Source organism: Lactuca virosa, chromosome 6 (assembly GCF_052849685.1).
Source record: "Lactuca virosa cultivar CGN04683 chromosome 6, Lactuca_virosa_CGN04683_v6, whole genome shotgun sequence".
NCBI lineage: Eukaryota > Viridiplantae > Streptophyta > Magnoliopsida > Asterales > Asteraceae > Lactuca > Lactuca virosa.
The window spans coordinates 220,526,470-220,550,584 of record NC_136431.1 but is presented as its reverse complement, the minus strand read 5'-3'; the positions used below and the strand labels follow the sequence as shown (position 1 = coordinate 220,550,584).

Here is a 24,115-nt window from a genome sequence, read left to right as displayed (position 1 = left end):
ATCACTACCCAAAGCAAATAACCCGAAATCTAAATCTGAAAAAGGTCGTTTAAAGTGATAGTACAAAGGTATACCTTTATCAACATAGCCTAACTGTTCCATCATTTCATCAATGTCATGCACTGAGAAAGTATCCATGTCGAGTAAGTCCACACACGTTTGTTTTCCTTTGATGTACTTTCTTCCAGGAAATTTGGTGAACTCTCCACCATGGTACAAGCTAATGGAAAAGATTGTCGGATGCCCCCCTGTGAAATAACCCACTTCAGCTTAGGTTTCAACAAAATCAAAGTTATAGAAGATTGAGAGTGAAAGAATACTTACAGTAACGACGCCCAACATCGATTTCCTCCATATTTGCACGTATACGCCACAACACCATTGCGTTTCAGAGACGAAGATATCACGATTAGAGTTTTCTTATCTTGACTGTGAAATTTTTGTCTGGGTTTTCTGAACGGAAAGATGGAGTACTGAGAAAATGATCGCCTCTTCGTATACAACATGGCGGTAACTCAAGAATATTAAAAATACAAAAATGCCTCTGCGTGCCTTGCACGTGGGGTGTTTTAACGGAGCAACTAGACGAAATGTTAAATGAGGGACCAGACGGGTTACGAATTTTAACATTAGGGATCATCCGAGTTAAAAATCTTGCTCAGGGACTAGGCGCGCAGATTACCCCAAACCACAGGGACCATCCGTGTAATTTACCCCAGTTTTTATTAAGAACTAAAACATTTTTTTTCTCAAAAAATTATAAAACCTGATCATGTAATTGAAGTAAAGTTTATAATTAATACCGTAATAACTACCCTATTTATGGTAACATAAAATTTTAAATTATACAAATTTATGTCAATATTCACAATACTTAATGTTTTCATAAATGAAAATCAAATTCTAAAAAAATTAAAAATTAAGAGGCCCTACCTTAATCTTATAACATTCGCTAAAAAGCCCCAAAAATTTGAAGTCATTCCTTGTGCTAAGGCCAACTCTAACCATACACTATATTACACCATTTTTGTGTTTTGAAGGGTTATAATACTCCAATGGACCTTAAAATTTAGCACCATTTTAACACCAAATATGAAGGTCAAATGTGAAAACCTCTAAAACCCACCATTTTAGAGGTTGTTTGGAATTCAAACACCATTTTAGTGCTAAACAATTATCATTTTAGTGTTTGTGGTTGTATTTATTTATTTTTCTTAATTTTCCCTCCAAAATCAAACCTATGAAATGGACATGTTATAATTTACCAACTTTTTTATGCTAGAATGTGCTAAACATGGTACTATAGAAAATACAGAAAAATTATAATGAAAAGCTTACTTGATGAATGATGACATGTGTCTACCAGAACTATTCATTTTAAGAATAGGTAGACTTCGAATTATATATCATTTTACCTATTCTGTCGCTATTGGGCTTATACAAAAACACATTAGAAAAAGTACCTAGAAAATAGGAAATTCAGATAACAACACGTGGAGTGATGTTAGGCTAATCCTAGATCTTATCCAATTCAGTTATGACTCATCTTCAAGACTTCAACACAAATTATTCTCAATTGATCAGTTTTGACTTGGTCTTCAACACACGGAAGTACCCAGATAAGTACCGCATATGCTGGTTTTACATGATCAAGGTCACAGAGACTACACTTCGAACCATGTATTTAGTGGAGACCCATGTTATATATGATGGGTTTTAAGTAAAACAAATAAACTAGAAAACAATTCCTAAGTTCACATGCAACCTACTTTGGATCTATGTTTTAACTATTGAACATATAACTTTGAATTGCAAAACAAGAACCCTAGAGGAGAGAGGCTAATTTCGAAATTAACAAACTAGGGTTTAGGAGTTACATACCTTTCAATTGTTATAGCAAACAATTGATAATCCTCTTGATCTTGATCTTGATCTTGATCTTGATCTTGATCTTCTTGGAAGCTTAGCACCACAAATGTAATGCCTCTAATGGAATCACACCCAAGAACTAGCAAGAAGGAAACTTGGAGGAGAGAGGATGGAGAGAGTATGCAATTTCGGCCTTAGGGTTTCTTCCAAAGAAATCAGTGACCTCAAATGTAAGCCATGAGGCTCCTTAAATAGCTGAGGGATCAAGGGTTTAGGGAAAACCCTAGTTATCCTTTGCTTAGGACCTAAGCAAGATCCAAAGGCCTTATTTGGACCCCTTGGACGAAATCTCTAGGGTTTCCCCTAAGAATTTCGTCCACCTCCTTCCAAGGGGGTTCTGGAACCTTCCACTCAACTATTAGTTAATTGCAAACTAGTCCCTGCACTTTATAATTAATTCTTTTAACCCCAAAATTAATTCTGATTAATTTCTGGCTAACTATTAATTAAACATAATGATTTCTAATTAATATATTAATCTTTTAACATATTAATAAATCATTTATATTAATTCATTAATCTTATAAATTAATATCTCTCCTTTCATAATTTCCTTGTCCAGTTGCTAGGTTGAGGGCAACCCAAAAGGACTGTGCTGCTATCAATTCAAGTACATACCAATTATAGTTATGGGCTTAGACACCTAATCCAACAATATAACCATGAGAATGATCACCTGCTTCCTCATTTGTGCGGCTGAAGATCATTGAGTATGTGGCTTTCTCGTTCATCTGCGTAAAATTGATCTTGTTGGGCCTAGCACTCACAGATACTCCTTTTGGTGCAGTAATCGTGACAACATATGATGCACATAGTTCTCCGACGTTGGTTATTGTCCTTGTAAATGTCTGAGGTGGTCCTAGTTTAACAGCAAACGAAGGATAATTTAGTTGGCCTTCCGGTATGCTAGATTTTGTTGAACATGTAATCGACCGATGTGAAATGATCCCAACTTCTTCATCACTATACCCAAGCCCACACACGTAGGGTATGTAATCATCAGGCTGGATATCATAGATCTGTTAGGTGCATTTCATGCATTCATTTTGTAGTTTTAATCCATAAAGGTGCATTGCATTTAGGTTTAAACTCATGCATTTTGCATATTTTTCGGGATTTTTCATGATGCAATTCCATTCACACACTTTTGTGATATTTCAGGGACTTTTGAAGGTAGGACTTTTGTAGTTTAACTTAGACATGTGTGGCTGATTTCCTTATCATTTCCGAATCTAAATTCTTAAGTATTTGTTGTTAGGTTGTAATTTGCACTTGACTTATGTTTAATATCTAGTAATCTTTGATTTGATCTTAATTATGTGTTTGATTGGTTATCTTTTTCACTTGATCAATGAATTAGGGTTCTTATCAATCTAGTTAATCAAATTGTGAAATTCGTAATTGTTTTATGATTTGATGTTAGTAACACACACTTATTTGGTTGTAATTAGATCAAAATTAGTGTAATCAAAGATTAAATGTTTATATTCCCAAGCTTAAGAGGAATGTTAAACATTGTTGGTAATTATTGCAAGAACTTAATGTCATTTAATGATTTGATGCAAGAACTTATTTGAATTGAATCAATTAAATGAAGTTTTTTTTGAAGAACTTGTTTTGAATAAAATACTTTTGTCAGTTTGGATATTAGAGTTTATTAATATCTAAATTACCAACCTAGATTGAACATGAGCTATAATCATATTACATCTTTCAACATAATACATGTATAGGAATCAGAATCGGAAATGTATTTCTTTTACTGAGTTTTGTTATCAATCTTGCTTATTTATGAAATTTAATTAGAGTTCAAACACAATCCCCCATTTTAATTTTTGTTTGTATGATATGTGAGAATATGGCTAAATAAGAAGTCCCGTATTCCTGTGGACCGACCCTACTTACTCTATACTATCTCTAGTGTATGAAGTAATAGTGACTTGAATTTTATTGTTATTATTTTATCCCATTATTTGTTGGTTTGACAGCTAAACAAATTGGCGCCGTTGCCGGGGATACGGTAGTACTAATTGTTTATGCCAAGATCTTTTCGCACAGGCACACCTTTACCAGTTGATTTGGAGATAGAGAAATCTGCAAAACAAAGAAGGAAGCAAGCCAAACTTTTAAAGAAACAACAATCCGGAGCTTCTTCGTCAAATCCATCAACCCACATCTTTACCAACATCTAAAAGTACCACCCCACCATCTTCACCTACTCCTACCATGGTAGACAACCATGGAGGAAACCAAAATCCTCCAAACCCACCACCTGAACAAACCTTTAGACAATGGTCCACTCAAGATGTCACCCAACAACCTTTGTGCATTAATTACCCTGCAGCAATAAACTTTGAACTCAGGTCTGGACTCATCCATTTGTTACCTTCATTCTGTGGTCTTGAGAATGAAGACCCACATAAATTCCTTAAGGAATTTCATGTTGTCTGTGTGGGTATGAAGCCACATGAAGTTACAGAAGATCAAATCAAGTTAAGGGCATTCCCCTTTGCTTTACAAGATTCAGCCAAGGAGTGGTTATATGACTTACCACCGGGGTCAGTCACAACATGGAATGAACTTGCAAGGATGTTTTTGGATAAATATTTTCCAGAAATGAGAGCTTCAGCTTTACATAGAGAAATAATTGGTATCAAGCAACAAAAGAGAGAAGCTTTGCATACTTACTGGGAACGATTTAAGAAGTTGTGTTCAAGATGTCCAAAACATGGGATTTCAGAGTATCAATTTTTGCAATATTTTTGTGAGGGAATGTCATCTTGGGATAGGAGATTACTCAATGCATCAAGTGGTGGATCAATAGCTGATAAAACTCCAACAAAAATCAGAGCTCTTATCAAAAATATGGCAGAAGAGTCCAAGCATACAACTCAAGAAGAAGAATGGTACAGTGATGCACCAAGAGGAGTGAAAGAAATTTCTACCCCAAAAATTGAGAGTCAACTTTCTGAGTTGACTAAAGTAGTGATGATGCTTGCTAAGGACAAGGGTGTACAACCACCAGCAGTTAGACCTTGTGGTATTTGTACCCAAGTTGGACACCCCACTGATATGTGTCCGATGTTACAAGAAGATGTAGAGCCGGTTCAAGCTATAGGATTCTCAAGTCAACAACAATGAAACTTTCAGCCAAGAAGCAATCCAAATTGGCATCAACCTAATGCCAATTTTTAGCCAAGGCCACCACCTTATCAACCAAGACCTCCATTTCAAAATCAAATGCATCATCAACAAACTTATCAACCACAATTCCAACCAACTCAACCTCCTCATCAATCTCAATTCCAACCTCAAAACATGCAACAAGGAAGCAGTTCAAGCGGATCGAGAATGTCTTTGGAAGACATTGTCAAGAGTTTAGCCACAAGTACTCAAACATTTCAAAATGAGACCAAGGCGAGTATCAAGACTTTGGAACAACAAATGACTCAGCTCGCCACTTCTGTGAGTAAATTGGAGTCACAAGGCAAACTACCCGCACAAACCGAAAAGAATCCAAAGCATAGTGCATGTGCCATCACTTTGAGAAATGGAAAAGAATATGAAGGTCCTAAGATGATTGAAGAAGAAGAAGAGATGGAGCTAGAGAAAGAAGAAGAGAAGTCAAAAACACTTTCAAAGCAAGTTCCTATTGAAGCAAAAGTCACTCCTCCTCCATTTCCCACAAGGTTAAGCAAGTCAAAGCGTGAAAGAGAGGACAATGAAATCATGGAGATGTTCAGAAAGGTTGAGGTAAATATTTCTCTTATTGATGCCATCAAACAAGTCCCTAGGTATGCTAAATTCCTTAAGGAATTATGCACATCTAAGAAAAGATTGAAAGGGAATGAAACTGTCAAAGTGGGTGAAAATGTATCTGCAGTGTTACAGAAAAGATTACCTCAAAAATGTAAGGATCCGGGTGTTTTCACGGTTCCTTGCAAGTTAGATAATCTTCATGTTCCACGAGCTATGCTAGACCTTGGAGCTTCTATCAATGTTTCTCCATATTCTATTTTCAAAACCTTAAATATTGGCACATTGAAGAAGACCGGGGTAATCATTCAATTGGCTGATAGATCTTTAGTACATCCAAAAGGTGTGCTAGAAGATGTGTTAGTCCAAGTGAATGAGTTAGTATTTCCAGCAGATTTTTATGTCCTTGACATGGATGATGATGACTCACCAAATTTGAGCTCAATTCTTCTAGGAAGACCCTTTTTGAAAACAGCCAGGACAAAAATTGATGTTTATGATGGTACATTATCCATGGAATTTGATGGAGAGGTGATAAATTTCAACATCTATGATGCTATGAGATATCCAAGTGATATTTCATCTTTGAATTTTGTGGATGTTATTGAACCATTAACTGAAGAGTGTTTTGATTTGTCTAATCTCGATGTGTTAGCTCTCATTTTAGACAGGAATCTTCAAAAATAAAGGGTGGAAAAACTTGCCAAGCAATTTAAAATTGATGAAGAGATTTTGGAAGTTGTATCTTGCATGGATGAAAAGAAGAAAATGAGGTTTGATATTCCAAAGCTGAAATTACCGATGTCTAATAAGAAACTTGTTCCTTCTATTGTGCAGGCACCAGAATTGGAACTCAAAACTTTTCCCGAGCATCTCAAGTACGCGTATCTTGGAGAGAAAGAGACTTTACCGGTGATCATCTCCACAAAGTTATCAACAAAAGAAGAAGAAGAGCTTGTCACCACCTTGAAGGAGTATAAGGAAGCTATTGGGTGGACTATAGCCGACATCAAAGGGATAAGTCCTTCGCTTTGCATGCACAAGATCCTTATGGAGGAAGATTACAAACCTTCCCGAGAAGCTCAAAGGCGTTCGAATCCTCCAATGATGGAGGTTGTGAAAAAAGAGATTTTAAAGTTGTTGAATGCGGGGATGATCTATCCTATATCGGATAGCAAGTGGGTAATTCCAGTCCAAGTTGTACCCAATAAGACAGGTATTACTGTTACAAAGAATGACCAAGGTGAATTAGTCCCCACCCGTGTGCAAAACGGGTGGAGAGTTTGCATAGACTATAGAAAACTCAATTCCTCAACTCGGAAAGACCATTTCCCACTTCCCTTCATTGATCAAATGTTGGAAAGATTAGTGGGAAAAACACACTATTGTTGCTTGGATGGGTATTCTGGTTTTCATCAAATACCCGTTGCACCCGAGGATCAAGAAAAAACCACTTTCACATGTCCCTTCGGAACATTTGCATATAGGCGGATGCCTTTTGGACTTTGCAATGCTCCCGCCACTTTTCAAAGGTGCATGGTAAGTATTTTTTCAGAGTATTTTGAGGAGATCATTGAAGTTTTTATGGACGATTTCACAATTTATGGTAATTCTTTTCATGAATGTTTGGCCAATTTGAAATTTTTTTTGCAAAGATGTATTGAGACCAACCTTGTTTTGAATTACGAAAAGTGTCATTTTATGGTTGATAAAGGTCTCATACTTGGCCATGTTGTGTCTTCTAAGGGGTTAGAGGTAGACAAAGCAAAAATTGATGTCATTAAGTCTTTACCTTATCCCACTTGTGTTCGTGAGGTACGCTCGTTTCTTGGTCATGCAGGTTTTTATAGAAGGTTTATCAAAGATTTTTCCAAGATATCCTGTCCCATGTGTGAGCTTCTACAAAAGGATGCAGAGTTCGAATTTTCCAAAGAGTGCAAGCAAGTTTTTGATCAGTTGAAAGAGTTGTTAATCTCATCACCAATACTTCAATCATCGGATTGGAGTTTGCCCTTTAAAATCATGTGTGATGCTAGCAATCATGCGGTTGGTGCAGTATTGGGGCAAAGAAAAGACCGAGTTCCTCATGTCATTTATTATGCCTCAAAGACACTTGATAGTGCACAAGCAAACTATTCGACAACTGAGAAAGAATTGCTATCTATTGTCTTTGCTTTAGAGAAATTCCGTCAATATTTGTTGGGTTCTAAAGTGATTGTTTATTCTGATCATGCAGCTATTAGGTACCTACTTGCAAAGAAGGATTCGAAGCCTAGACTCATTCGATGGGTATTACTCTTACAAGAGTTTGATATTGAAATCAAGGACAAGAGCGGAAAGTCAAACCTTGTAGCTGATCATCTTAGCATGATTGTTTCTCCCGATGACTCGACTCCCATTCATGATGCATTTCCCGATGAGAACCTATTTTCAGCAAAAGTTACCCCATGGTATGCCGATATTATGAACTACATCGTTACAAATCAATTTCCACCAGATTTGACTCGATGGCAAAAAGATAAGATCAAGAAAGAAGCCAAGAGGTACGTTTGGGATGAGCCATATTTGTGGAAATATTGTGCTGACCAAATGATTAGACGATGTGTGGATCAACATGAGGTACCTTCTATCTTAACATTTTGTTACTCTTATGCTTGTGGAGGACATTTTGGTCCTCAAAGAACTGCAAGAAAAGTATTAGAGAGTGGATTTTACTGGCCAAGTATTTTCCACGACTCTTATGTCTTTTGTTCAAGCTGTGATAAATGTTAACGGATGGGCTCTTTAAGCTCAAAGAATCAAATGCCCCTAAATCCCATTTTAGTTTGTGAAATTTTCGATGTTTGGGGCATTGATTTCATGGGACCTTTTCCATCATCTTCAGGTTTTATTTATATTCTTTTGGCTGTAGATTATGTTTCCAAGTGGGTGGAAGCAAAGGCTACCCGTACTAACGATTCAAAAGTTGTGATAGATTTCTTGAAGGCTAACATCTTTTCCAGATTTGGTGTTCCAAAGGCCTTGATCAGTGATCGTGGTACACATTTTTGCAATCGTATGCTCGGGAGTGTTTTGAAGAAATATGGTGTTACTCATAAAGTTTCCACAGCATACCACCCACAAACAAATGGACAAGCCGAAGTGAGCAATCGACAAATCAAGGGTATTTTGGAGAAAACCGTGAATACAACAAGGAAAGATTGGAGTACACGGCTTGATGATGCTTTGTGGGCGTACCGCACTGCATACAAAACTCCAATTGGAATGTCTTCATACCGCATTGTTTTCGGAAAGCCGTGTCGATTACTCGTTGAGTTGGAGCATAGAGCCTATTGGGCGATCAAGCAGTTCAACATGGATCTAAGTGAATCGGGAAAGAAGAGGAAGCTAGACATACAAGAACTTGAGGAGATCCGTAATGAAGCCTATGAGAATGGAGTTCTTTACAAAGAAAGGACCAAAGCATACCATGACAAGATGATTACACGCAAGGTATTTCAAAAAGGTCAAAAAGTACTACTATACCATTCTCGTTTTAAATTGATTCCTGGTAAATTAAGGTCCCGTTGGGTGGGACCATTTGTTGTAACTAATGTTTTTGAGCATGGTGCAATAGAAATCACAAGTGAAAATGTAACACCCGATTCCTGGTATGTCTTTAATTCATGAATTTTATGTATTTTCCTTTGGGACTCGACGAGTTGGTGGCCCAACTCGTCGAGTAGAGACGGGATCCGCGGGAAGTTTAAGTGACCTACTCGACGAGTCGGAAGACTGACTCGGCGAGTAGGTGCTGTTTGAGTGAAACCCTAAATTTGAGGGTTTGCACCCTATTTAAACGCCTTAACTCAGCCTCCATCGCCCCTATCACTCCCAGAACACCTCATATAGAAACCCTAGCCGCTTTGAGTGATCTAAGGCCATTTTTGGTGCTTTTGGATAGTTTGTGAAGCTTGGAAGGAAGGGTGAAGCTTGGGAACTCGAGTTGGGGCTTGTAGATCCAGAGATCTTATTCCATCTTCAGCTCAAACAAGGTAAATGCCCCCTGTTTTGGTCTTCCATTTGGTTGTTCATCTTTAGGGCTTAGATTTTTGGGTGCATTTAGGGCTTTCCAAGCCATTTTCGGATTTGTGGAGTGTTTCATGGAGTTCTACTTCCAGATCTGAGTCATTGGAGGGGTCTCATGGCATAAAGGTGCCAACTCTATGGCCATGAGAGCCCCACGCACATTGTAAAGCTCCTTTTATGGATTTTTGAGCCAAAGACCCCATGCATGTGCACCAAGTTTGGAACTTTACGTGTGAAATGGACATTAGGAGGCCATATCTATGGTTTTGAGGTGTTAAGACCCATTTAAATCGACTGTATAGTAATGGTCATAGAGGGACTCGGCGAGTCGCGGTGTATTGACCACCAAATCCTTTCTGTGAAGGAAGCAGTTGTTAGCAAGGAAAAGTCCTGTAGATGTTTAGTCATGAAAGGGTCCTGGGAATCATGGGACTCGACGAGTGTATGAACAGAGTCGGCGAGTCCAAGGCAATCTCCCAACTTATGAAGACGAACTCGACGAGTTGTTCATACAACTCGATGAGTCAAGGGCAGACTTGTTCATAGGATGGGGATGAACTCGACGAGTTGTTCATACAACTCGGCGAGTCGGATGAAGATAGTCCCGATGGTTTGAATGAAGGAGAATTCGTCGAGTCCTCGCAAGACTCGACGAGTGATGTCGGAGTTGGATCGGGTTAGTGGAGCATGGAATCGATGATTTGGTAGACCAAATCGGCGAGTCAGGTCAACTGGGTGTTGACTTTGACCAATGTTGACTTGCTTGGTTTAAGGATTGACCCTGGTTAGGGTTGTTTGTTCTGTTTGATGACTTGAGGGTTGTCGTGTAGGGATTGAGGAGTCGAGGAGAGTCGACCTTCACGCCGAGGACAGTTCAGACACTACATGACATCGAGGTGAGTTGCCTTACAGTAAGAGTGGGTCTACGGCACCAAGGCCGGCCCACTAGTATATGTTTAGCTGGGATGATTGTCTTTGTGATAATTATCTGGTCTGCTATTGTTTGATGTGTGAATATGTTAGTTTGCTTGATATGTGACTATGCTAGTTTGCTATGTTATGTGAGATGGTATCAGTAGGAGGGGACTAGTCCCTGAATCGGTCGTTAGGACCGATGGGTAGGTCGGACACCCCAGATACGCCTGACAGTATGCTAGAGATATGACATTATGTGTTAGTAGTAGGGGGTGAAATAGTCCCCGTGTTTGGTTGAAAGACCGAAGGGTAAGTCGGCACCCCAGAATAGCCTGACATGGGTAGGTCAGCACCCCAGAATGGCTTGACATAGGTAGGTCAGCACCCCAGAATGGCTTGACACGGGTAAGACAGGCACCCCAGAATTTCCCGGCAGTTTGCATGCTATGTGATTGTATGGTATGTGGTATGATTGTTGGGTTTTGAGCATTTTAACACTCATATGGTGTACATGTTGGGTTATGAGCATTCTAACACTCCTAAGTGTACATGCAACCCTAAATACCTTGGATCTATGTTTTCTCTATTATACATACAATTATGAACATCCAAGGTATTATCCTAATCTAGCATACAAAATAATAAATATAACAAGATAGAATACATACCTCTTTGATGTAGAATGTCTTCATGAAGCTTGAGTGCCTAGTGCCCCAAGTGTGACACCTCAAATGGTTCACACAACACCAAATACACTTGGAATAACTTGAGAGAAACTTGAACACTCCTTGAAATCGTCTAGCCCTCACACTCACACATTAGTGCACGATTTCTTGAGCCATGGGATTCTTTTATATGGTGGCTATTAGGGTTACACCATGTAACTCGTAACTTTACCCATTCCTTATGCTCCATGGATTTTAACCTCCATGGAGTATCCATGGGTCACCCCATGGACTTAGTCCAACATAAGGAATCTTGGATCACAAGCCCACATATATAAGAATGAATGATTTACACAATCAACCCATATATTTAATTAGTCTCCTTTTGATCACTTAATTAATTCCAAATTAATTCTTGATCAATACTAATTAAATAACCTTATTAATATATTAGAACTTATAATATATTAACCAACCTTAAGTGTTATTTCTCTCATTATAGTTTATCCAAATGCATGATGCCATGCAACCCAAATGGACCATGCCGGGTCGGGTCAAGTCTTACCAATTATAGTTATGGACTTAGACATTAATCCAACAGTCTCCCACTTGGATAAGTCTAAAACTATTATTGCGTATGACTTCAGGAACCGATCAACAATCGTAGCTCTCAAAAGCTTCTGTCGAACTCTGACCTTGTCGATGAACTCTGACCTTTGTCAATGACTTGTCCATTAGATAAGGGATCATATATTCCTCCATTCTAGATATCATATGGACTGAGACATGGATTATCAATCATTCTCTCTGTCCATTTGTTGTTTCCCGATTTCCGATTCATGATGACTGACTGATTGAACAAATCAAATCAGTCCTGGCTTGGCCAAGCACTCACATGTATCATCTTTAAATCATCGAGGGGCCCACAGATATCGCTTTTATCCCGAAGGTAAAAGGAATGGATAAACTTCGACTCATATGGCTTGTTCTACTACTTGTTGAATCATACACAAAGGCACGTTTTATAACATCGAGTTACCAATGCGTTTTCGTGCAATCAATGTATAACCAACTCATAGTAACAACTCATATCTCTAGGTTTGAAGAATATAAGATATTATCGTCTCATGATCACTCGTGATAAAATCCATGAAGTGATTCAAATGAGCGCGGGTTGAATCCAATACTCAGAACTTATGAGCACTCATGAGTGTTGTAGCACCACTTTTGTCCACCAACTTGGACCTCTACAAACCAACCCATGACAGTCTTGATTCATATCTACTTCCAACATATGACCGACTGTGGATGGTTTGAATAACTTAATCATTCAGGAAGAGCGACTTAGTTATTCTGGAAGTCAAAACATGCAAAGTGAAACACAAGAATAAATGAATCAAATATGGTATCAAACCCTATGAATATAAATAAACACTTTTATTTATCACCATACTGATTACTCATTATTAATTGTTTCGGTTTTATCAACTTTATACTTGAATTTAAAACAATAGTTGTCCCATGCTACAAGCATGTACACTATGTTTTCTAAACATTAGTCATGCCATACACCAAGTATGCATACTATGTTTGTCTATGATCTTTACTTTGTAAAATAGATCAATTGAACATCACTCCAATGATCCTCTTTTCACAGTCCCAAATCCTTACTGCAAATGCAAGAATTCCAAATTCATGCCATTTACTGAAATCTGTTAGATTCTAAACTTATATGCATTGATCCTCTTAATGATTATGCACGAAGTCAGAAAGACTTGACAACAATCATTACAGAGCATTCCAAAGGAGATCAGTTCCTTGGAAACATCCTTCTTTCATTAAGTTTCCTAATCTTACACAGATTGAATAATTTCTAACTTTGAAACATTTCCATATTCCATTTTGACTATCACTTCTGAACAAGAGTTGCCTCCTTACAGATTATGTCAATATGGTCCTTCCAGAATTAACATTATACTTCCAACTGTCCTTGAGCAACCAATCTTTGGTAAACCTTAGATTGTCCTCGACAATTGCTTAATCATTTTAGTCATATCCAATTCTAGACCTTTTCCCTTCATAATGCCCCAGGCATTTGGAAAATTTTAGAAAGGATGAATATAGCATATGTAATCGATCCTATATCCGAAGCATATGGGACACGATTCATGATGTCTCACATAAAGACTAAACCAGCCTTTTGCTATAATATTTCCATTTCAATTTGCCAAGTTCTCAAAATTCAGATTATGAAAAGGGATGTCGTAATCATAATCGAATTTTAGAACGCAAATAATGGACCCATATATAGAATTTCCTTATGTTGAGCCATTCCAACATGAAATTCATATATATATCCTTGATTAAATACGATTAAAATCTCAATCTAAGCTTTTAGAATTGAAATGAAGTATAATTTTCTCTCCCTTAATTATAGCAAAACAACTTTTTCAACCCCTGCAACCTCACGAATTGAAACTTTTGTTTTCTATAATTAACATTGCTAACTTGCAACCTTTGTCATAATAATCATGCTCCCACTAACATGATGATTATTAGCATAACACTTATGCTCCCACTAGCTTTGACATGTACTCAGAAATCAGCTGACTTTCTTACCAAAGTTCAGATTTCTGATAGTAGATTGTTTTGATAAAACTTTATCAAAATCATACACCTCTCTTAGATAGCTCACATGTGTGTCTAAACAATTTTAGAACTATGAAAAGGGATACCGTAATCATAGTCTCAATTGTTTAGACCTTTGCCACTTCTCACAAGTCCATGTTAGTGTGCCGGTAAACCACACACGCTCCACTAACGACTTTGAGAATGCAAATATCACAATTGCTATCTAGCTAAAATCTACTTAGTGAAAGTGTTTCCTCACCATCATTTTCATGAATCGGAGAGAAACCTTATGACACTTAGATTTAATAGTGTATGTGTTCTTATCCATGTGAATTTGTCAAAACCATAATCACAAGACAAGGTTAGTGACAAATCCAAACTCATATTGATTAAACTTGTGTAATCTTAAATTCTTGCCATTTGGCAGCTCAGGTGCCTGCCATTGCTTCCAAGTAGTTGTGCAACCAATTGAGAACTCTCAGAACTCCTATGCAAAGCCAACTTGAATAGGCACAAAAATTTCAACACGCTAGGTTATAAACCTCAAGTCGTGTGCTAGTGAAGGACTTTAGGTTTTATTCTTGATTAAGTCTTGAAACTTTCAAGAGCTTTAAGACTCCCACTGTCCTCTTGACATATAAGACTCCCTTGTCAAATATTCAAGAGATAGTGCGGATTCTTTATCAATACTAACACTTTACACAATTAGCCTAAGTTGGTCTCTGTTTTATCCAAAACATCACAACTTACCAATTTCAAATGTACAAGAGTAGATAACCTTTTACTCTTACATTTGACTAGTGTTAACAAACCCTCTTTAAGATATGTCACTCAAGTTACAATCTTGGAGTATGACTCTTAGAATTGTTTTGGAACGAAGTATGACTCATCTTTTTGATTTAACCATTTCAACAATTCATGACTCCTCTTCTTAGTCATAACAATGCAATAAGATGACTTTAGAGGACCAATTGTGATATGGTATCTTAATCATTAAGATGATCATAAACATGATACTAAAGTACTCTCCCATCTTTTCAGATTTGAGAAACTTTTATCTTTCTGCCATACTTTGATTCTTCTTATTCGTTCTGTCTCACATTGAAACTTCTCCAATGCTACAGACTTATACTTAAACTTATAAGTATAACCATATTTACTGAACTTAAGTAAATCATGACGAATAGTCTTCTTGATCTTTTGTGGTGGATTTGACCAGTGCACAAGAATGTGTACTCGATCCCTTAGTCCTTTCCTTATTCACATAAGGAATTAGTCTTAATTTTCCAAGCTGAAAGTTCTCATTCATCATACTATACAACTTACATGATTCCAAGTTTCGGTCCAATTGAACCTTGGGTGATGAGAATCTTTCCTTATTTGGTAATATTAGACACTACCACAACCGAAAGAATCAAATCCATTTTTCCAATATTGCTATCAATGGAATCTTATAAGCAACAACTTTTCACAAATGCCATTGTAAGGATACTTAAAATAAATAAAATCAAAACCTTTTTCTTTTATTTTAAAACTTTGCGGAAAAACTTATCCTTACAATCCATATGAAAAACCTTGTTGTTATCTATTCCTAAGCAATATGAATATCATAACTCTTAAGTAATAGCCCAAAATTCTGATCACCGAACCATGCGATTGAAATCCATCTTCGCGATCAGAATCAGCATGTACTTAATAGAGTTAGACAATGGACTTTACCGGAAGTAGAGCCAAACTTATTGACTTTAACATCCTTAGGTAAATTTGGCAGCTTCGTAACCAATGCCCCTTCCTTTGGCAATAGTTACCTATGGACCCTTGATAATGGGACTATCTCAGACTTCGCCTCTCTCTTTACCATTGGGTCAACCGAGTTGACTATGGCCGATCCCTTTCCATTGGGAAGAGAGAGCATTACTGGATATCCAATGTCATCATTGTCAATGTCCATAGCGTTTTAGGAAGTTGATCTTAGCAAATAGATAAGATCATTAAGGGTCTTGTCTTAGTCTATTTCATAGGATTCCCAAAAGAACTCACTATGTGACTTAGAAAGTAGTTGAGCCACCAACTTTCTCAAGACTGACACCCAACTCTCCCGGCTTGTCAATATGTGACTACATCTCCAAGATGTGATCACACCTAGACCTTGCCTTGCCAATAGGGCTTGAGTGACCTTAAACTTTTTAGGAACTTGTGGGTTAGGGAGAATAATTGGAGGAGGTGAAAGAAGTATGATATCCATGGGACATCATCTTCATTTAGGAAAGCTTGTTTCAAGAGATTTGGGAAGATCATAAATGTCTAGACCAGACATCTTTTTGGGAGATATTCAAGATAGTTGATTTAAAGTCCTTAATATGACACCCAATATGAAATATTAAGGCTAGGACCCAACAAACTATTTTATAACTTAGAAGAGGGATGCCGTAATCCAAGCTATAAAATATTTGAAGGTAGGTGAATGACGATTCACCAATTTCCACCATGAAAAACGAAATAATTTATTAGGTTTTAATTGGATTTGAAAGTCCTGGATCTTTGAGATTCATTGAACTGTTCAAAGGCATGTTTTAATCTCGAGTGTGCCCTTCAGGTTTTGTGACTGGGATGCCGAGGATCACAAAACAAGGTGTGAATAACCATGCAAATATACTTGGTACCCTTAATATTTACCCCTTAATCAGTGTGCCGGTTAACCACACACGCTCCACCGATACTATGATAAATATTAAGTTACCCTTTGCCTACCTTGTTAAGTCCAGGTTAGTGTGCCGGTTAACCACACACGCTCCACTAACAGCTTAAACAAAGTGCAAAGTGTAATTTCATGGATTAGCACCTTATTCACATTTTCCTAAGTAACTAAGATTGGGTATTAATAAGAGTTTAGTTACTTAGTATTTATCATTAATACTTTTAATGAAAGGAGAATTATAGTCCTTGTCCTACCCGTTCGGCTAACGACCCTCCACCAGTCAAGGAAGCGGTGGGTGAGAGTGGACACCCATTAAACTGCCATTTTATAGGCAGTAACCTTATACCCCCCTTATAGACCGGCTTCGTGAATGAGGCCTACTAACGGTAAGACTGACTTTACTCTTATACATATATATATAAACATTATTAACTTATATTATTATAAAGTATAAGGGTTGAATTTTAACTTTTAAAATTCTAAGGGCTAACTTGGAATTAAAGTATTCATAAGTGAAAACTTTTCAAATTCCAAAACTTGAGGGCAAGTTTTGAAACTATTCAAAACTAATTAATTTCATAACTTATGAATTTAAAGTAGTTTTAATTAAAAAAAAACTCTTCAAGTTCCATAACTTGAGGACAAGTTATGGAAGACTTTAAACTAATTAATAAAAAAAAACTTTTTTTTTATTGTAACTTATGGAACTAATTAAGGTTACACTTTTTTTTAATTTAATGAAGAGACTCTTGAACCTCCATAACTAGAGGACAAGTTATGGAGTCATAAAACCATTTAATTAGAACTAGACTCTTCATTTTGTAACCTTTGCCAACTTTTATGAGTTTTATGATTCTTAAATGTGACTTTTCATATAACTTGAGGACAAGTTACAAAAACACACTTTGGAATCAACTCTTAGATTAAAATGGATTGAAAACAACTATTTCACACAACTTTTCTATTAATCTAAGAACCTCATAAGAACAAGATAATTCAAATCATCAATCTTCAAGAAATTAGCATGAACATACAAACTAATACAAATCTTGAAATTATGACAATTATCTTAGAAATTGGATTAGCATGAACATTACCACATCAAAAACAAGTTTATAAGTCCAAAAACATCTTAGGTTAATGTTCCTAGTCCAATTCCAGCCAAAACAATCGAATATATGCATCCAACTCGATTTTTCAGCTACTTTTGCAAGTATAACAAGAAAACAAGCCTAGGCTCTGATACCACTGTTGGGTTATGAGCATTCTAGCACTCCTAAGTGTACATGCAACCCTAAATACCTTGGATCATGTTTTCTCTATTATACATACAATTATGAACATCCAAGGTATTATCCTAATCTAGCATACAAAATAATAAATATAACAAGATAAAATACATACCTTTTTGATGTAGAATGTCTTCATGAAGCTTGAGTGCCTAGTGCCCCAAGTGTGACACCTCAAATGGTTCACACAACACCAAATACACTTGGAATAACTTGAGAGAAACTTGAACACTCCTTGAAATCGTCTAGCCCTCACACTCACACATTAGTGCACGATTTCTTGAGCCATGGGATTCTTTTATATGGTGGCTATTAGGGTTACACCATGTAACTCATAACTTTACCCATTCCTTATGCTCCATGGATTTTAACCTCCATGGAGTATCCATGGGTCACCCCATGGACTTAGTCCAACATAAGGAATCTTGGATCACAAGCCCACATATATAAGAATGAATGATTTACACAATCAACCCATATATTTAATTTGTCTCCTTTTGATCACTTAATTAATTCCAAATTAATTCTTGATCAATACTAATTAAATAACCTTATTAATATATTAGAACTTATAATATATTAACCAACCTTAAGTGTTATTTCTCTCATTATAGTCTATCCAAATGCATGATGCCATGCAACCCAAATGGACCATGCCGGGTCGGGTCAAGTCTTACCAATTATAGTTATGGACTTAGACATTAATCCAACAGTACATGCAACCTATAAACCTTGGATCTATGTTTTCTCTATTATACATGCAAATATTAACTATTCCAAGGTTTCATCCTAACTAGCATATTATGAAGCACCCATACTACAAAGTTCTAGTTAGATGACATACCTTTTGATGTAGCTTGATGTCTTCAAGCTTTAAGAGCTTAGCCCCAATAGTGTGGAAGCCTCAAATGGAATCACAAATCACCAAAACACCTTGGAAGAACTTGAGAGAATATGTATGCACACTAAAATCGGCCCACTCTTATTTTCACACACTTGTGCCAATTTTGTGAGCCAAGGACCCCTTTATATATTATGGAGGATTAGGGTTACATCCATGTAAACCCTAATACCCATGACCTTTCATTTACATAGGATCTATGGGTTAAAAGCTCCATGGACCATCCATGAAAGCTTATCCCAACCTAAATGAACTTGGCCCATTCCATATATATAAGAGTCCATATTTAATTAGTTCTTTTTGATCACTTAATTAATTCTAAATTAATTCTTGATCAATACTAATTAAATTCCATATTAATATATTAGAACTTATAATATATTAATATAAATCATAAATATACTATTCTCAAAAGACTATCCATATAAATTGTGCCGGTGAAGTGCAACCCAAATGGACCATGCCAGGTCGGGTCAAGTACATACCAAATATAGTTATGGACTTAGACATTAATCCAACAGTCTCCCAATTGGATAAGTCTAAAACTATTATTGAGTATGACTTCAAAACCTAATTGGTAATCGTAGCTCTTAAAGCCGTTGTCGAACTCTGACCTTGTCAATGACTTGTCCATTAGATAAGGGATCATATATTCCTCCATTCTAGATATCATATGGACTGAGACATGGATTATCAATCATTCTCTCTGTCCATTTGTTGTTTCCCGATTTTCGATTTATGATGACTGACTGATTGAACAAATCAAATCAGTCCTGGCTTGGCCAAGCACTCACATGTGTCATCGCTAAATCATCGAGGGGCCCACAGATATCGCTTTTATCCCGAAGGTAAAAGGAATGGATAAACTTCGACTCATATGACTTGTTCTACTACTTGTTGAATCATACACAAAGCCACGTTTTATAACATCGAGTTACCAAATGCGTTTTCGTGCAATCAATGTATAACCAACTCATAGTAACAACTCATATCTCTAGGTTTGAAGAATATAAGATATTATCGTCTCATGATCACTCGTGATAAAATCCATGAAGTTATTCAAATGAGCGCGGGTTGAATCTAATACTCAGAACTTATGAGCACTCATGAGTGTTGTAGCACCACTTTTGTCCACCAACTTGGACCTCTACAAACCAACCCATGACAGTCTTGATTCATATCTACTTCCAACATATGACCGATTGTGGATGGTTTGAATAACTTAATCATTCAGGAAGAGCGACTTAGTTATTCTGGAAGTCAAAACATGCAAAGTGAAACACAAGAATAAATGAATCAAATATGGTATCAAACCCTATGAATATAAATAAACACTTTTATTTATCACCATACTGATTACTCATTATTCATTGTTTCAGTTTTATCAACTTTATACTTGAATTAAAAACACTAGTTGTCCCATGCTCCAAGCATGTACATTATGTTTTTCTTAAACAATATCTTTGTCATACACCAAGTATGCACTCTATGTTTGTCTATGATCCTTACTTTGTGAAATAAACCAATTGAACATAATTTCAATGATTCTAATTTCACACTCCCAAATCCTTATCGAAAAATGTGAGAATTTCAAATTCCTATCATTTATCGAAATATGTTTAGATTTTAAACTTATATGCACTGACCCTCCTGTAATGAATATGTACAAAGTCACAAAGACTTGTCAACAGTCATTATAAGGTATTCCAATGGAGATCAACTCCATGGAAACTAAGTCTCATATTCAAAGTACATTGCTTTGGACATGCTTCTTGCATTAAGTTTTCTGATCTTACACATATAACTTCCACCTATGGAGACAACTCCATATTCTCATTTTGACTATCACTTCTGAATAAGAGATGCCTCTTTTCAGAATATGTCAATATGGTCCTTCCAAAATTAGCACTATACTTCCAACTGTCCCTGAGCAACCAATCTTTGGTAAACCTCAGATTGTCCTCGACAATTGCTTAATCATTTTAGTCATATCCAATTCTAGACCTTTTCCCTTCTTAATGCCTCTGGGAATTTGGAAAAATTTAGAAATGACAAATATTATAGCACCTGCAATCGATCCTGTACCCAAAGCAAATGGTACACGATTCATGATGTCTCACATAAAGACATGATTCTAGACCAGTCTTTTGCTACAATATTTTTATTTGCCATGTTTTCAAAATTTGACTATGAAGAGGGATGTCGTAATCATAATCGAATTTTGAGAACGCAATATATAGAATTTCCTTAAGTTGAACCAATCCAACATGAAATTCATATATATATTCTTGACTAAAGATGATTAAGGTCTCAATCTAAGCCTTTAGAACTGAAATGAAGTATATCCTCTCCCTTAATTATAGCAAAACAACTTTTTCAATCCCTACAGCCTCACGAATTGAAACTTTTGTTTTCTATAATTAACATTGCTAACTTGCAACACTAACAATAATTATCATGCTCCCACTAACATGATGATTATTAGCATAACACTTATGCTCCCACTAGCTTTGACATGTACTCAGAAATCAGCTGGACTTCTAGAAATCAATACTTTATTGACTTTCTTACCAAAGTTCAGATTTCTGATACGAGATGCTTTGATAAAACTTTATCAAAATCATACACCTTTCCTTAGATAGCATGCATGTGTGTCTAAACAATTTCAGAACTATGAAAAGGGATGCCGTAATCATAGTCTCAATTGTTTAGACCTTTTGCCATCTGCTTCAAATCTACTTGGTGGAAGTGTTTCCTCACCATCATTTTCATGAATCGGAGAGAAACCTTATGACCCTTAGATTTTATGGTGTATGTGTTCTTATCCATGTGAATCGTCAAAACCATAGTCACAAGACAAGGATAATGACAAATCCAAACTCATATGGACTGAACTTATGCAATCTTAACTTCTTGCCACCTGGCAGTACAGGGCCTGTCATTGCTTCCAAGTTGTTATGCAACCAATTGAGAACTTTCAGAACTCCTATGCAAAGCCAACTTTAACTGGAATGGGCACAGAATATGTCAACACGATAGGTTATAAACCTCAAGTCGTGTGCTAGTGAAGAACCTCAGGTTTTATTCTTGATTAGTTCTTGATTTTCTTTTTAGGATCTTTAAGACTCCCACTATCCTCTTGACATATAAGACTATCTTGCCAAATATTCAAGAGATAGTGCGGATTCTTTATCAAGACAAACACTTCACACAATTGGCCTTATTTGGTCTTTGTTTTATCTAAAACATCACAACTTACCAATTTCAAATGTACAAGAGTAGGACACTTTTACTCTTACATTTGACAAGTGTTTTAAACCTTTCTTTAAGATATGTCACTCAAGTTACAATCTTGGAGTATGACTCTAAGAATTGTTTTGGAACGAAGTATGACTCATCTTCCTGATCTAACCATTTCAACAATTCATGACTCCTCTTCTTAGTCATAAGAATGCACTAAGATGACCTTTAGAGGACTAATTGTGATATGATTTCTAAATCATTAAGATGATCACAAACATGATACTAAAGTACTCTCCCATCTTTTCAGATTTGAGAAACTTTTATCTTTCTGCCTAATTTGATTCTTCCCATTCGTTCTGCCATACATTGAGACTTTTCCAATGTTTCAAAATTATACTTAAACTTGTATGTATAACCATATTTACTAAACTTTAGTAAATCAAATAGTCTTAACGAGCTTTGTGGTGGACATGACCAGTGCACAAAAATGTGTACTCGATCCCTTTAGTCCTTCACTTGACTCACACATCCATGTGAACAAGTAATTAGTCTTGATTTTCCAATGCTTGAAAGTTCTCATTCATCATACTATTCAACTTGCATGATTCCAAGTTTCGGTCCAATTGAAACTTGGGCGATGAGGAACTTTCCTGATTTGGTAAATTTAGACACTACCACAAATGAAAGAATCAAATCCATTTTCCAATATTGCTGTCAGTGGAATCATATAAGCAACAATTTTCCACAAATGCCATTGTAAGGATACTTTAAATAAATAAAATTAAACAATTTTCTTTTATTTTAAAACTTTGCGGAAAAACTTATCCTTACAATCCACATGGAAAATTGTTGTTATCTATTCCTTAGCAATATATCATAACTTCTTAAGCAACTGCTCAAAATTCTGATGCGATCGAAATCCACCTTCGCGATCAGAATCAGCATATACTTCGTTTAAGATTTCTCTCTATTCTTTGATTCTTAAAACATCAACATGTGACCCAGTCACATCATGTAATGAGGATCTCAGAATAGAACTTAACAGAGTTAGATAATGGGCTCTACCTGATGTAGAGTCAAACTTATTGACTTCAACATCCTTAGGTAAATTTGGCAGCTTTGCAATCAACGCCCCTTCCTTTGGCAAAATAAACATATGGACCCTTTGGTAATGGGACTATCTCAGACTTAGCCTTTCTCTTTACCATTTGGTCAACCGGGTTGACTATGGCCAATCCCTTTCCATTGGGAAGAGAATGCTTTTTCTGGATTTCCAGTGTCACCATTGTCACAGTCCATAAAGTTTTTGGGAAGTTGATCTTCTAATCAAATTTGCTTTACTATCGTTCCAAATCATTGCTGATTCAACAGCACCAAGCAAATAGATATGATCATTAAGGTTCATGTCATAGTCTGTTTCATAGTAGTCCCAAAGGAACTCACTATGTGACTTAGAAAGTGATTGAACATCCAACTTTCTCAAGACTTTGACACCCAACTCTCCCGGCTTGTCAATATGTGACTTCATCTAAGATGTGATCATACATAGACCTTGCTTGCCATTAGGGCTTGAGTGACCTTGAACTTGTGGGTTAGGGAGAATAATTGGAGGAGGTGGAGGAAGAGAAGTATGACTTCCATGAGCCAAACTCAGGAAGTCATATTCATTAGGAAAGCTTGGTTTGGGAAGATCATTGTTGTCTAAACCAGACATCAACAATGGGAGAAATTCACGTAAAGTTGATTTACGTCCTTAATATAACACCCAATATGATATATTAAGGCTAGGACCCAACAAACTATTTTATAACTTGGAAGAGGGATGTCGTAATCCAAGCTATAAAATATTTGAAGGTAGGTGAATGACGATTCACCAATTTCCACCAGGATAAACGAAATGTATTATTAGGTTTTAATTGGTTTTGAAACTCCTAGATTCTTTTGAGATTCATTGAACTTTTCAATGGCATGTTTCAATCTCGAGTGTGCCCTTCAGGTTTTGTGACTGGGATGTCGAGGA

At 36.5% G+C, this 24,115-nt stretch overlaps 1 protein-coding gene across 1 annotated transcript in view; it reads right to left on the bottom strand.

The window, feature by feature from the left end:
• Positions 1-1,595: 1,595 nt before the first annotated feature.
• The window catches only part of LOC145122310 (subtilisin-like protease 4), a 57,209-nt gene continuing 34,689 nt past the window's right edge, over positions 1,596-24,115 (bottom strand). The window contains exons 3-4 of the mRNA XM_079057931.1: positions 2,573-2,949; positions 1,596-1,703 (exon numbers count right to left, since the gene is read on the bottom strand). Of these exons, the coding sequence (XP_078914057.1) occupies positions 1,642-1,703; positions 2,573-2,949 (439 nt within the window). The 3' untranslated portion in view covers positions 1,596-1,641. The remainder of the gene's footprint in view (positions 1,704-2,572; positions 2,950-24,115) is intronic.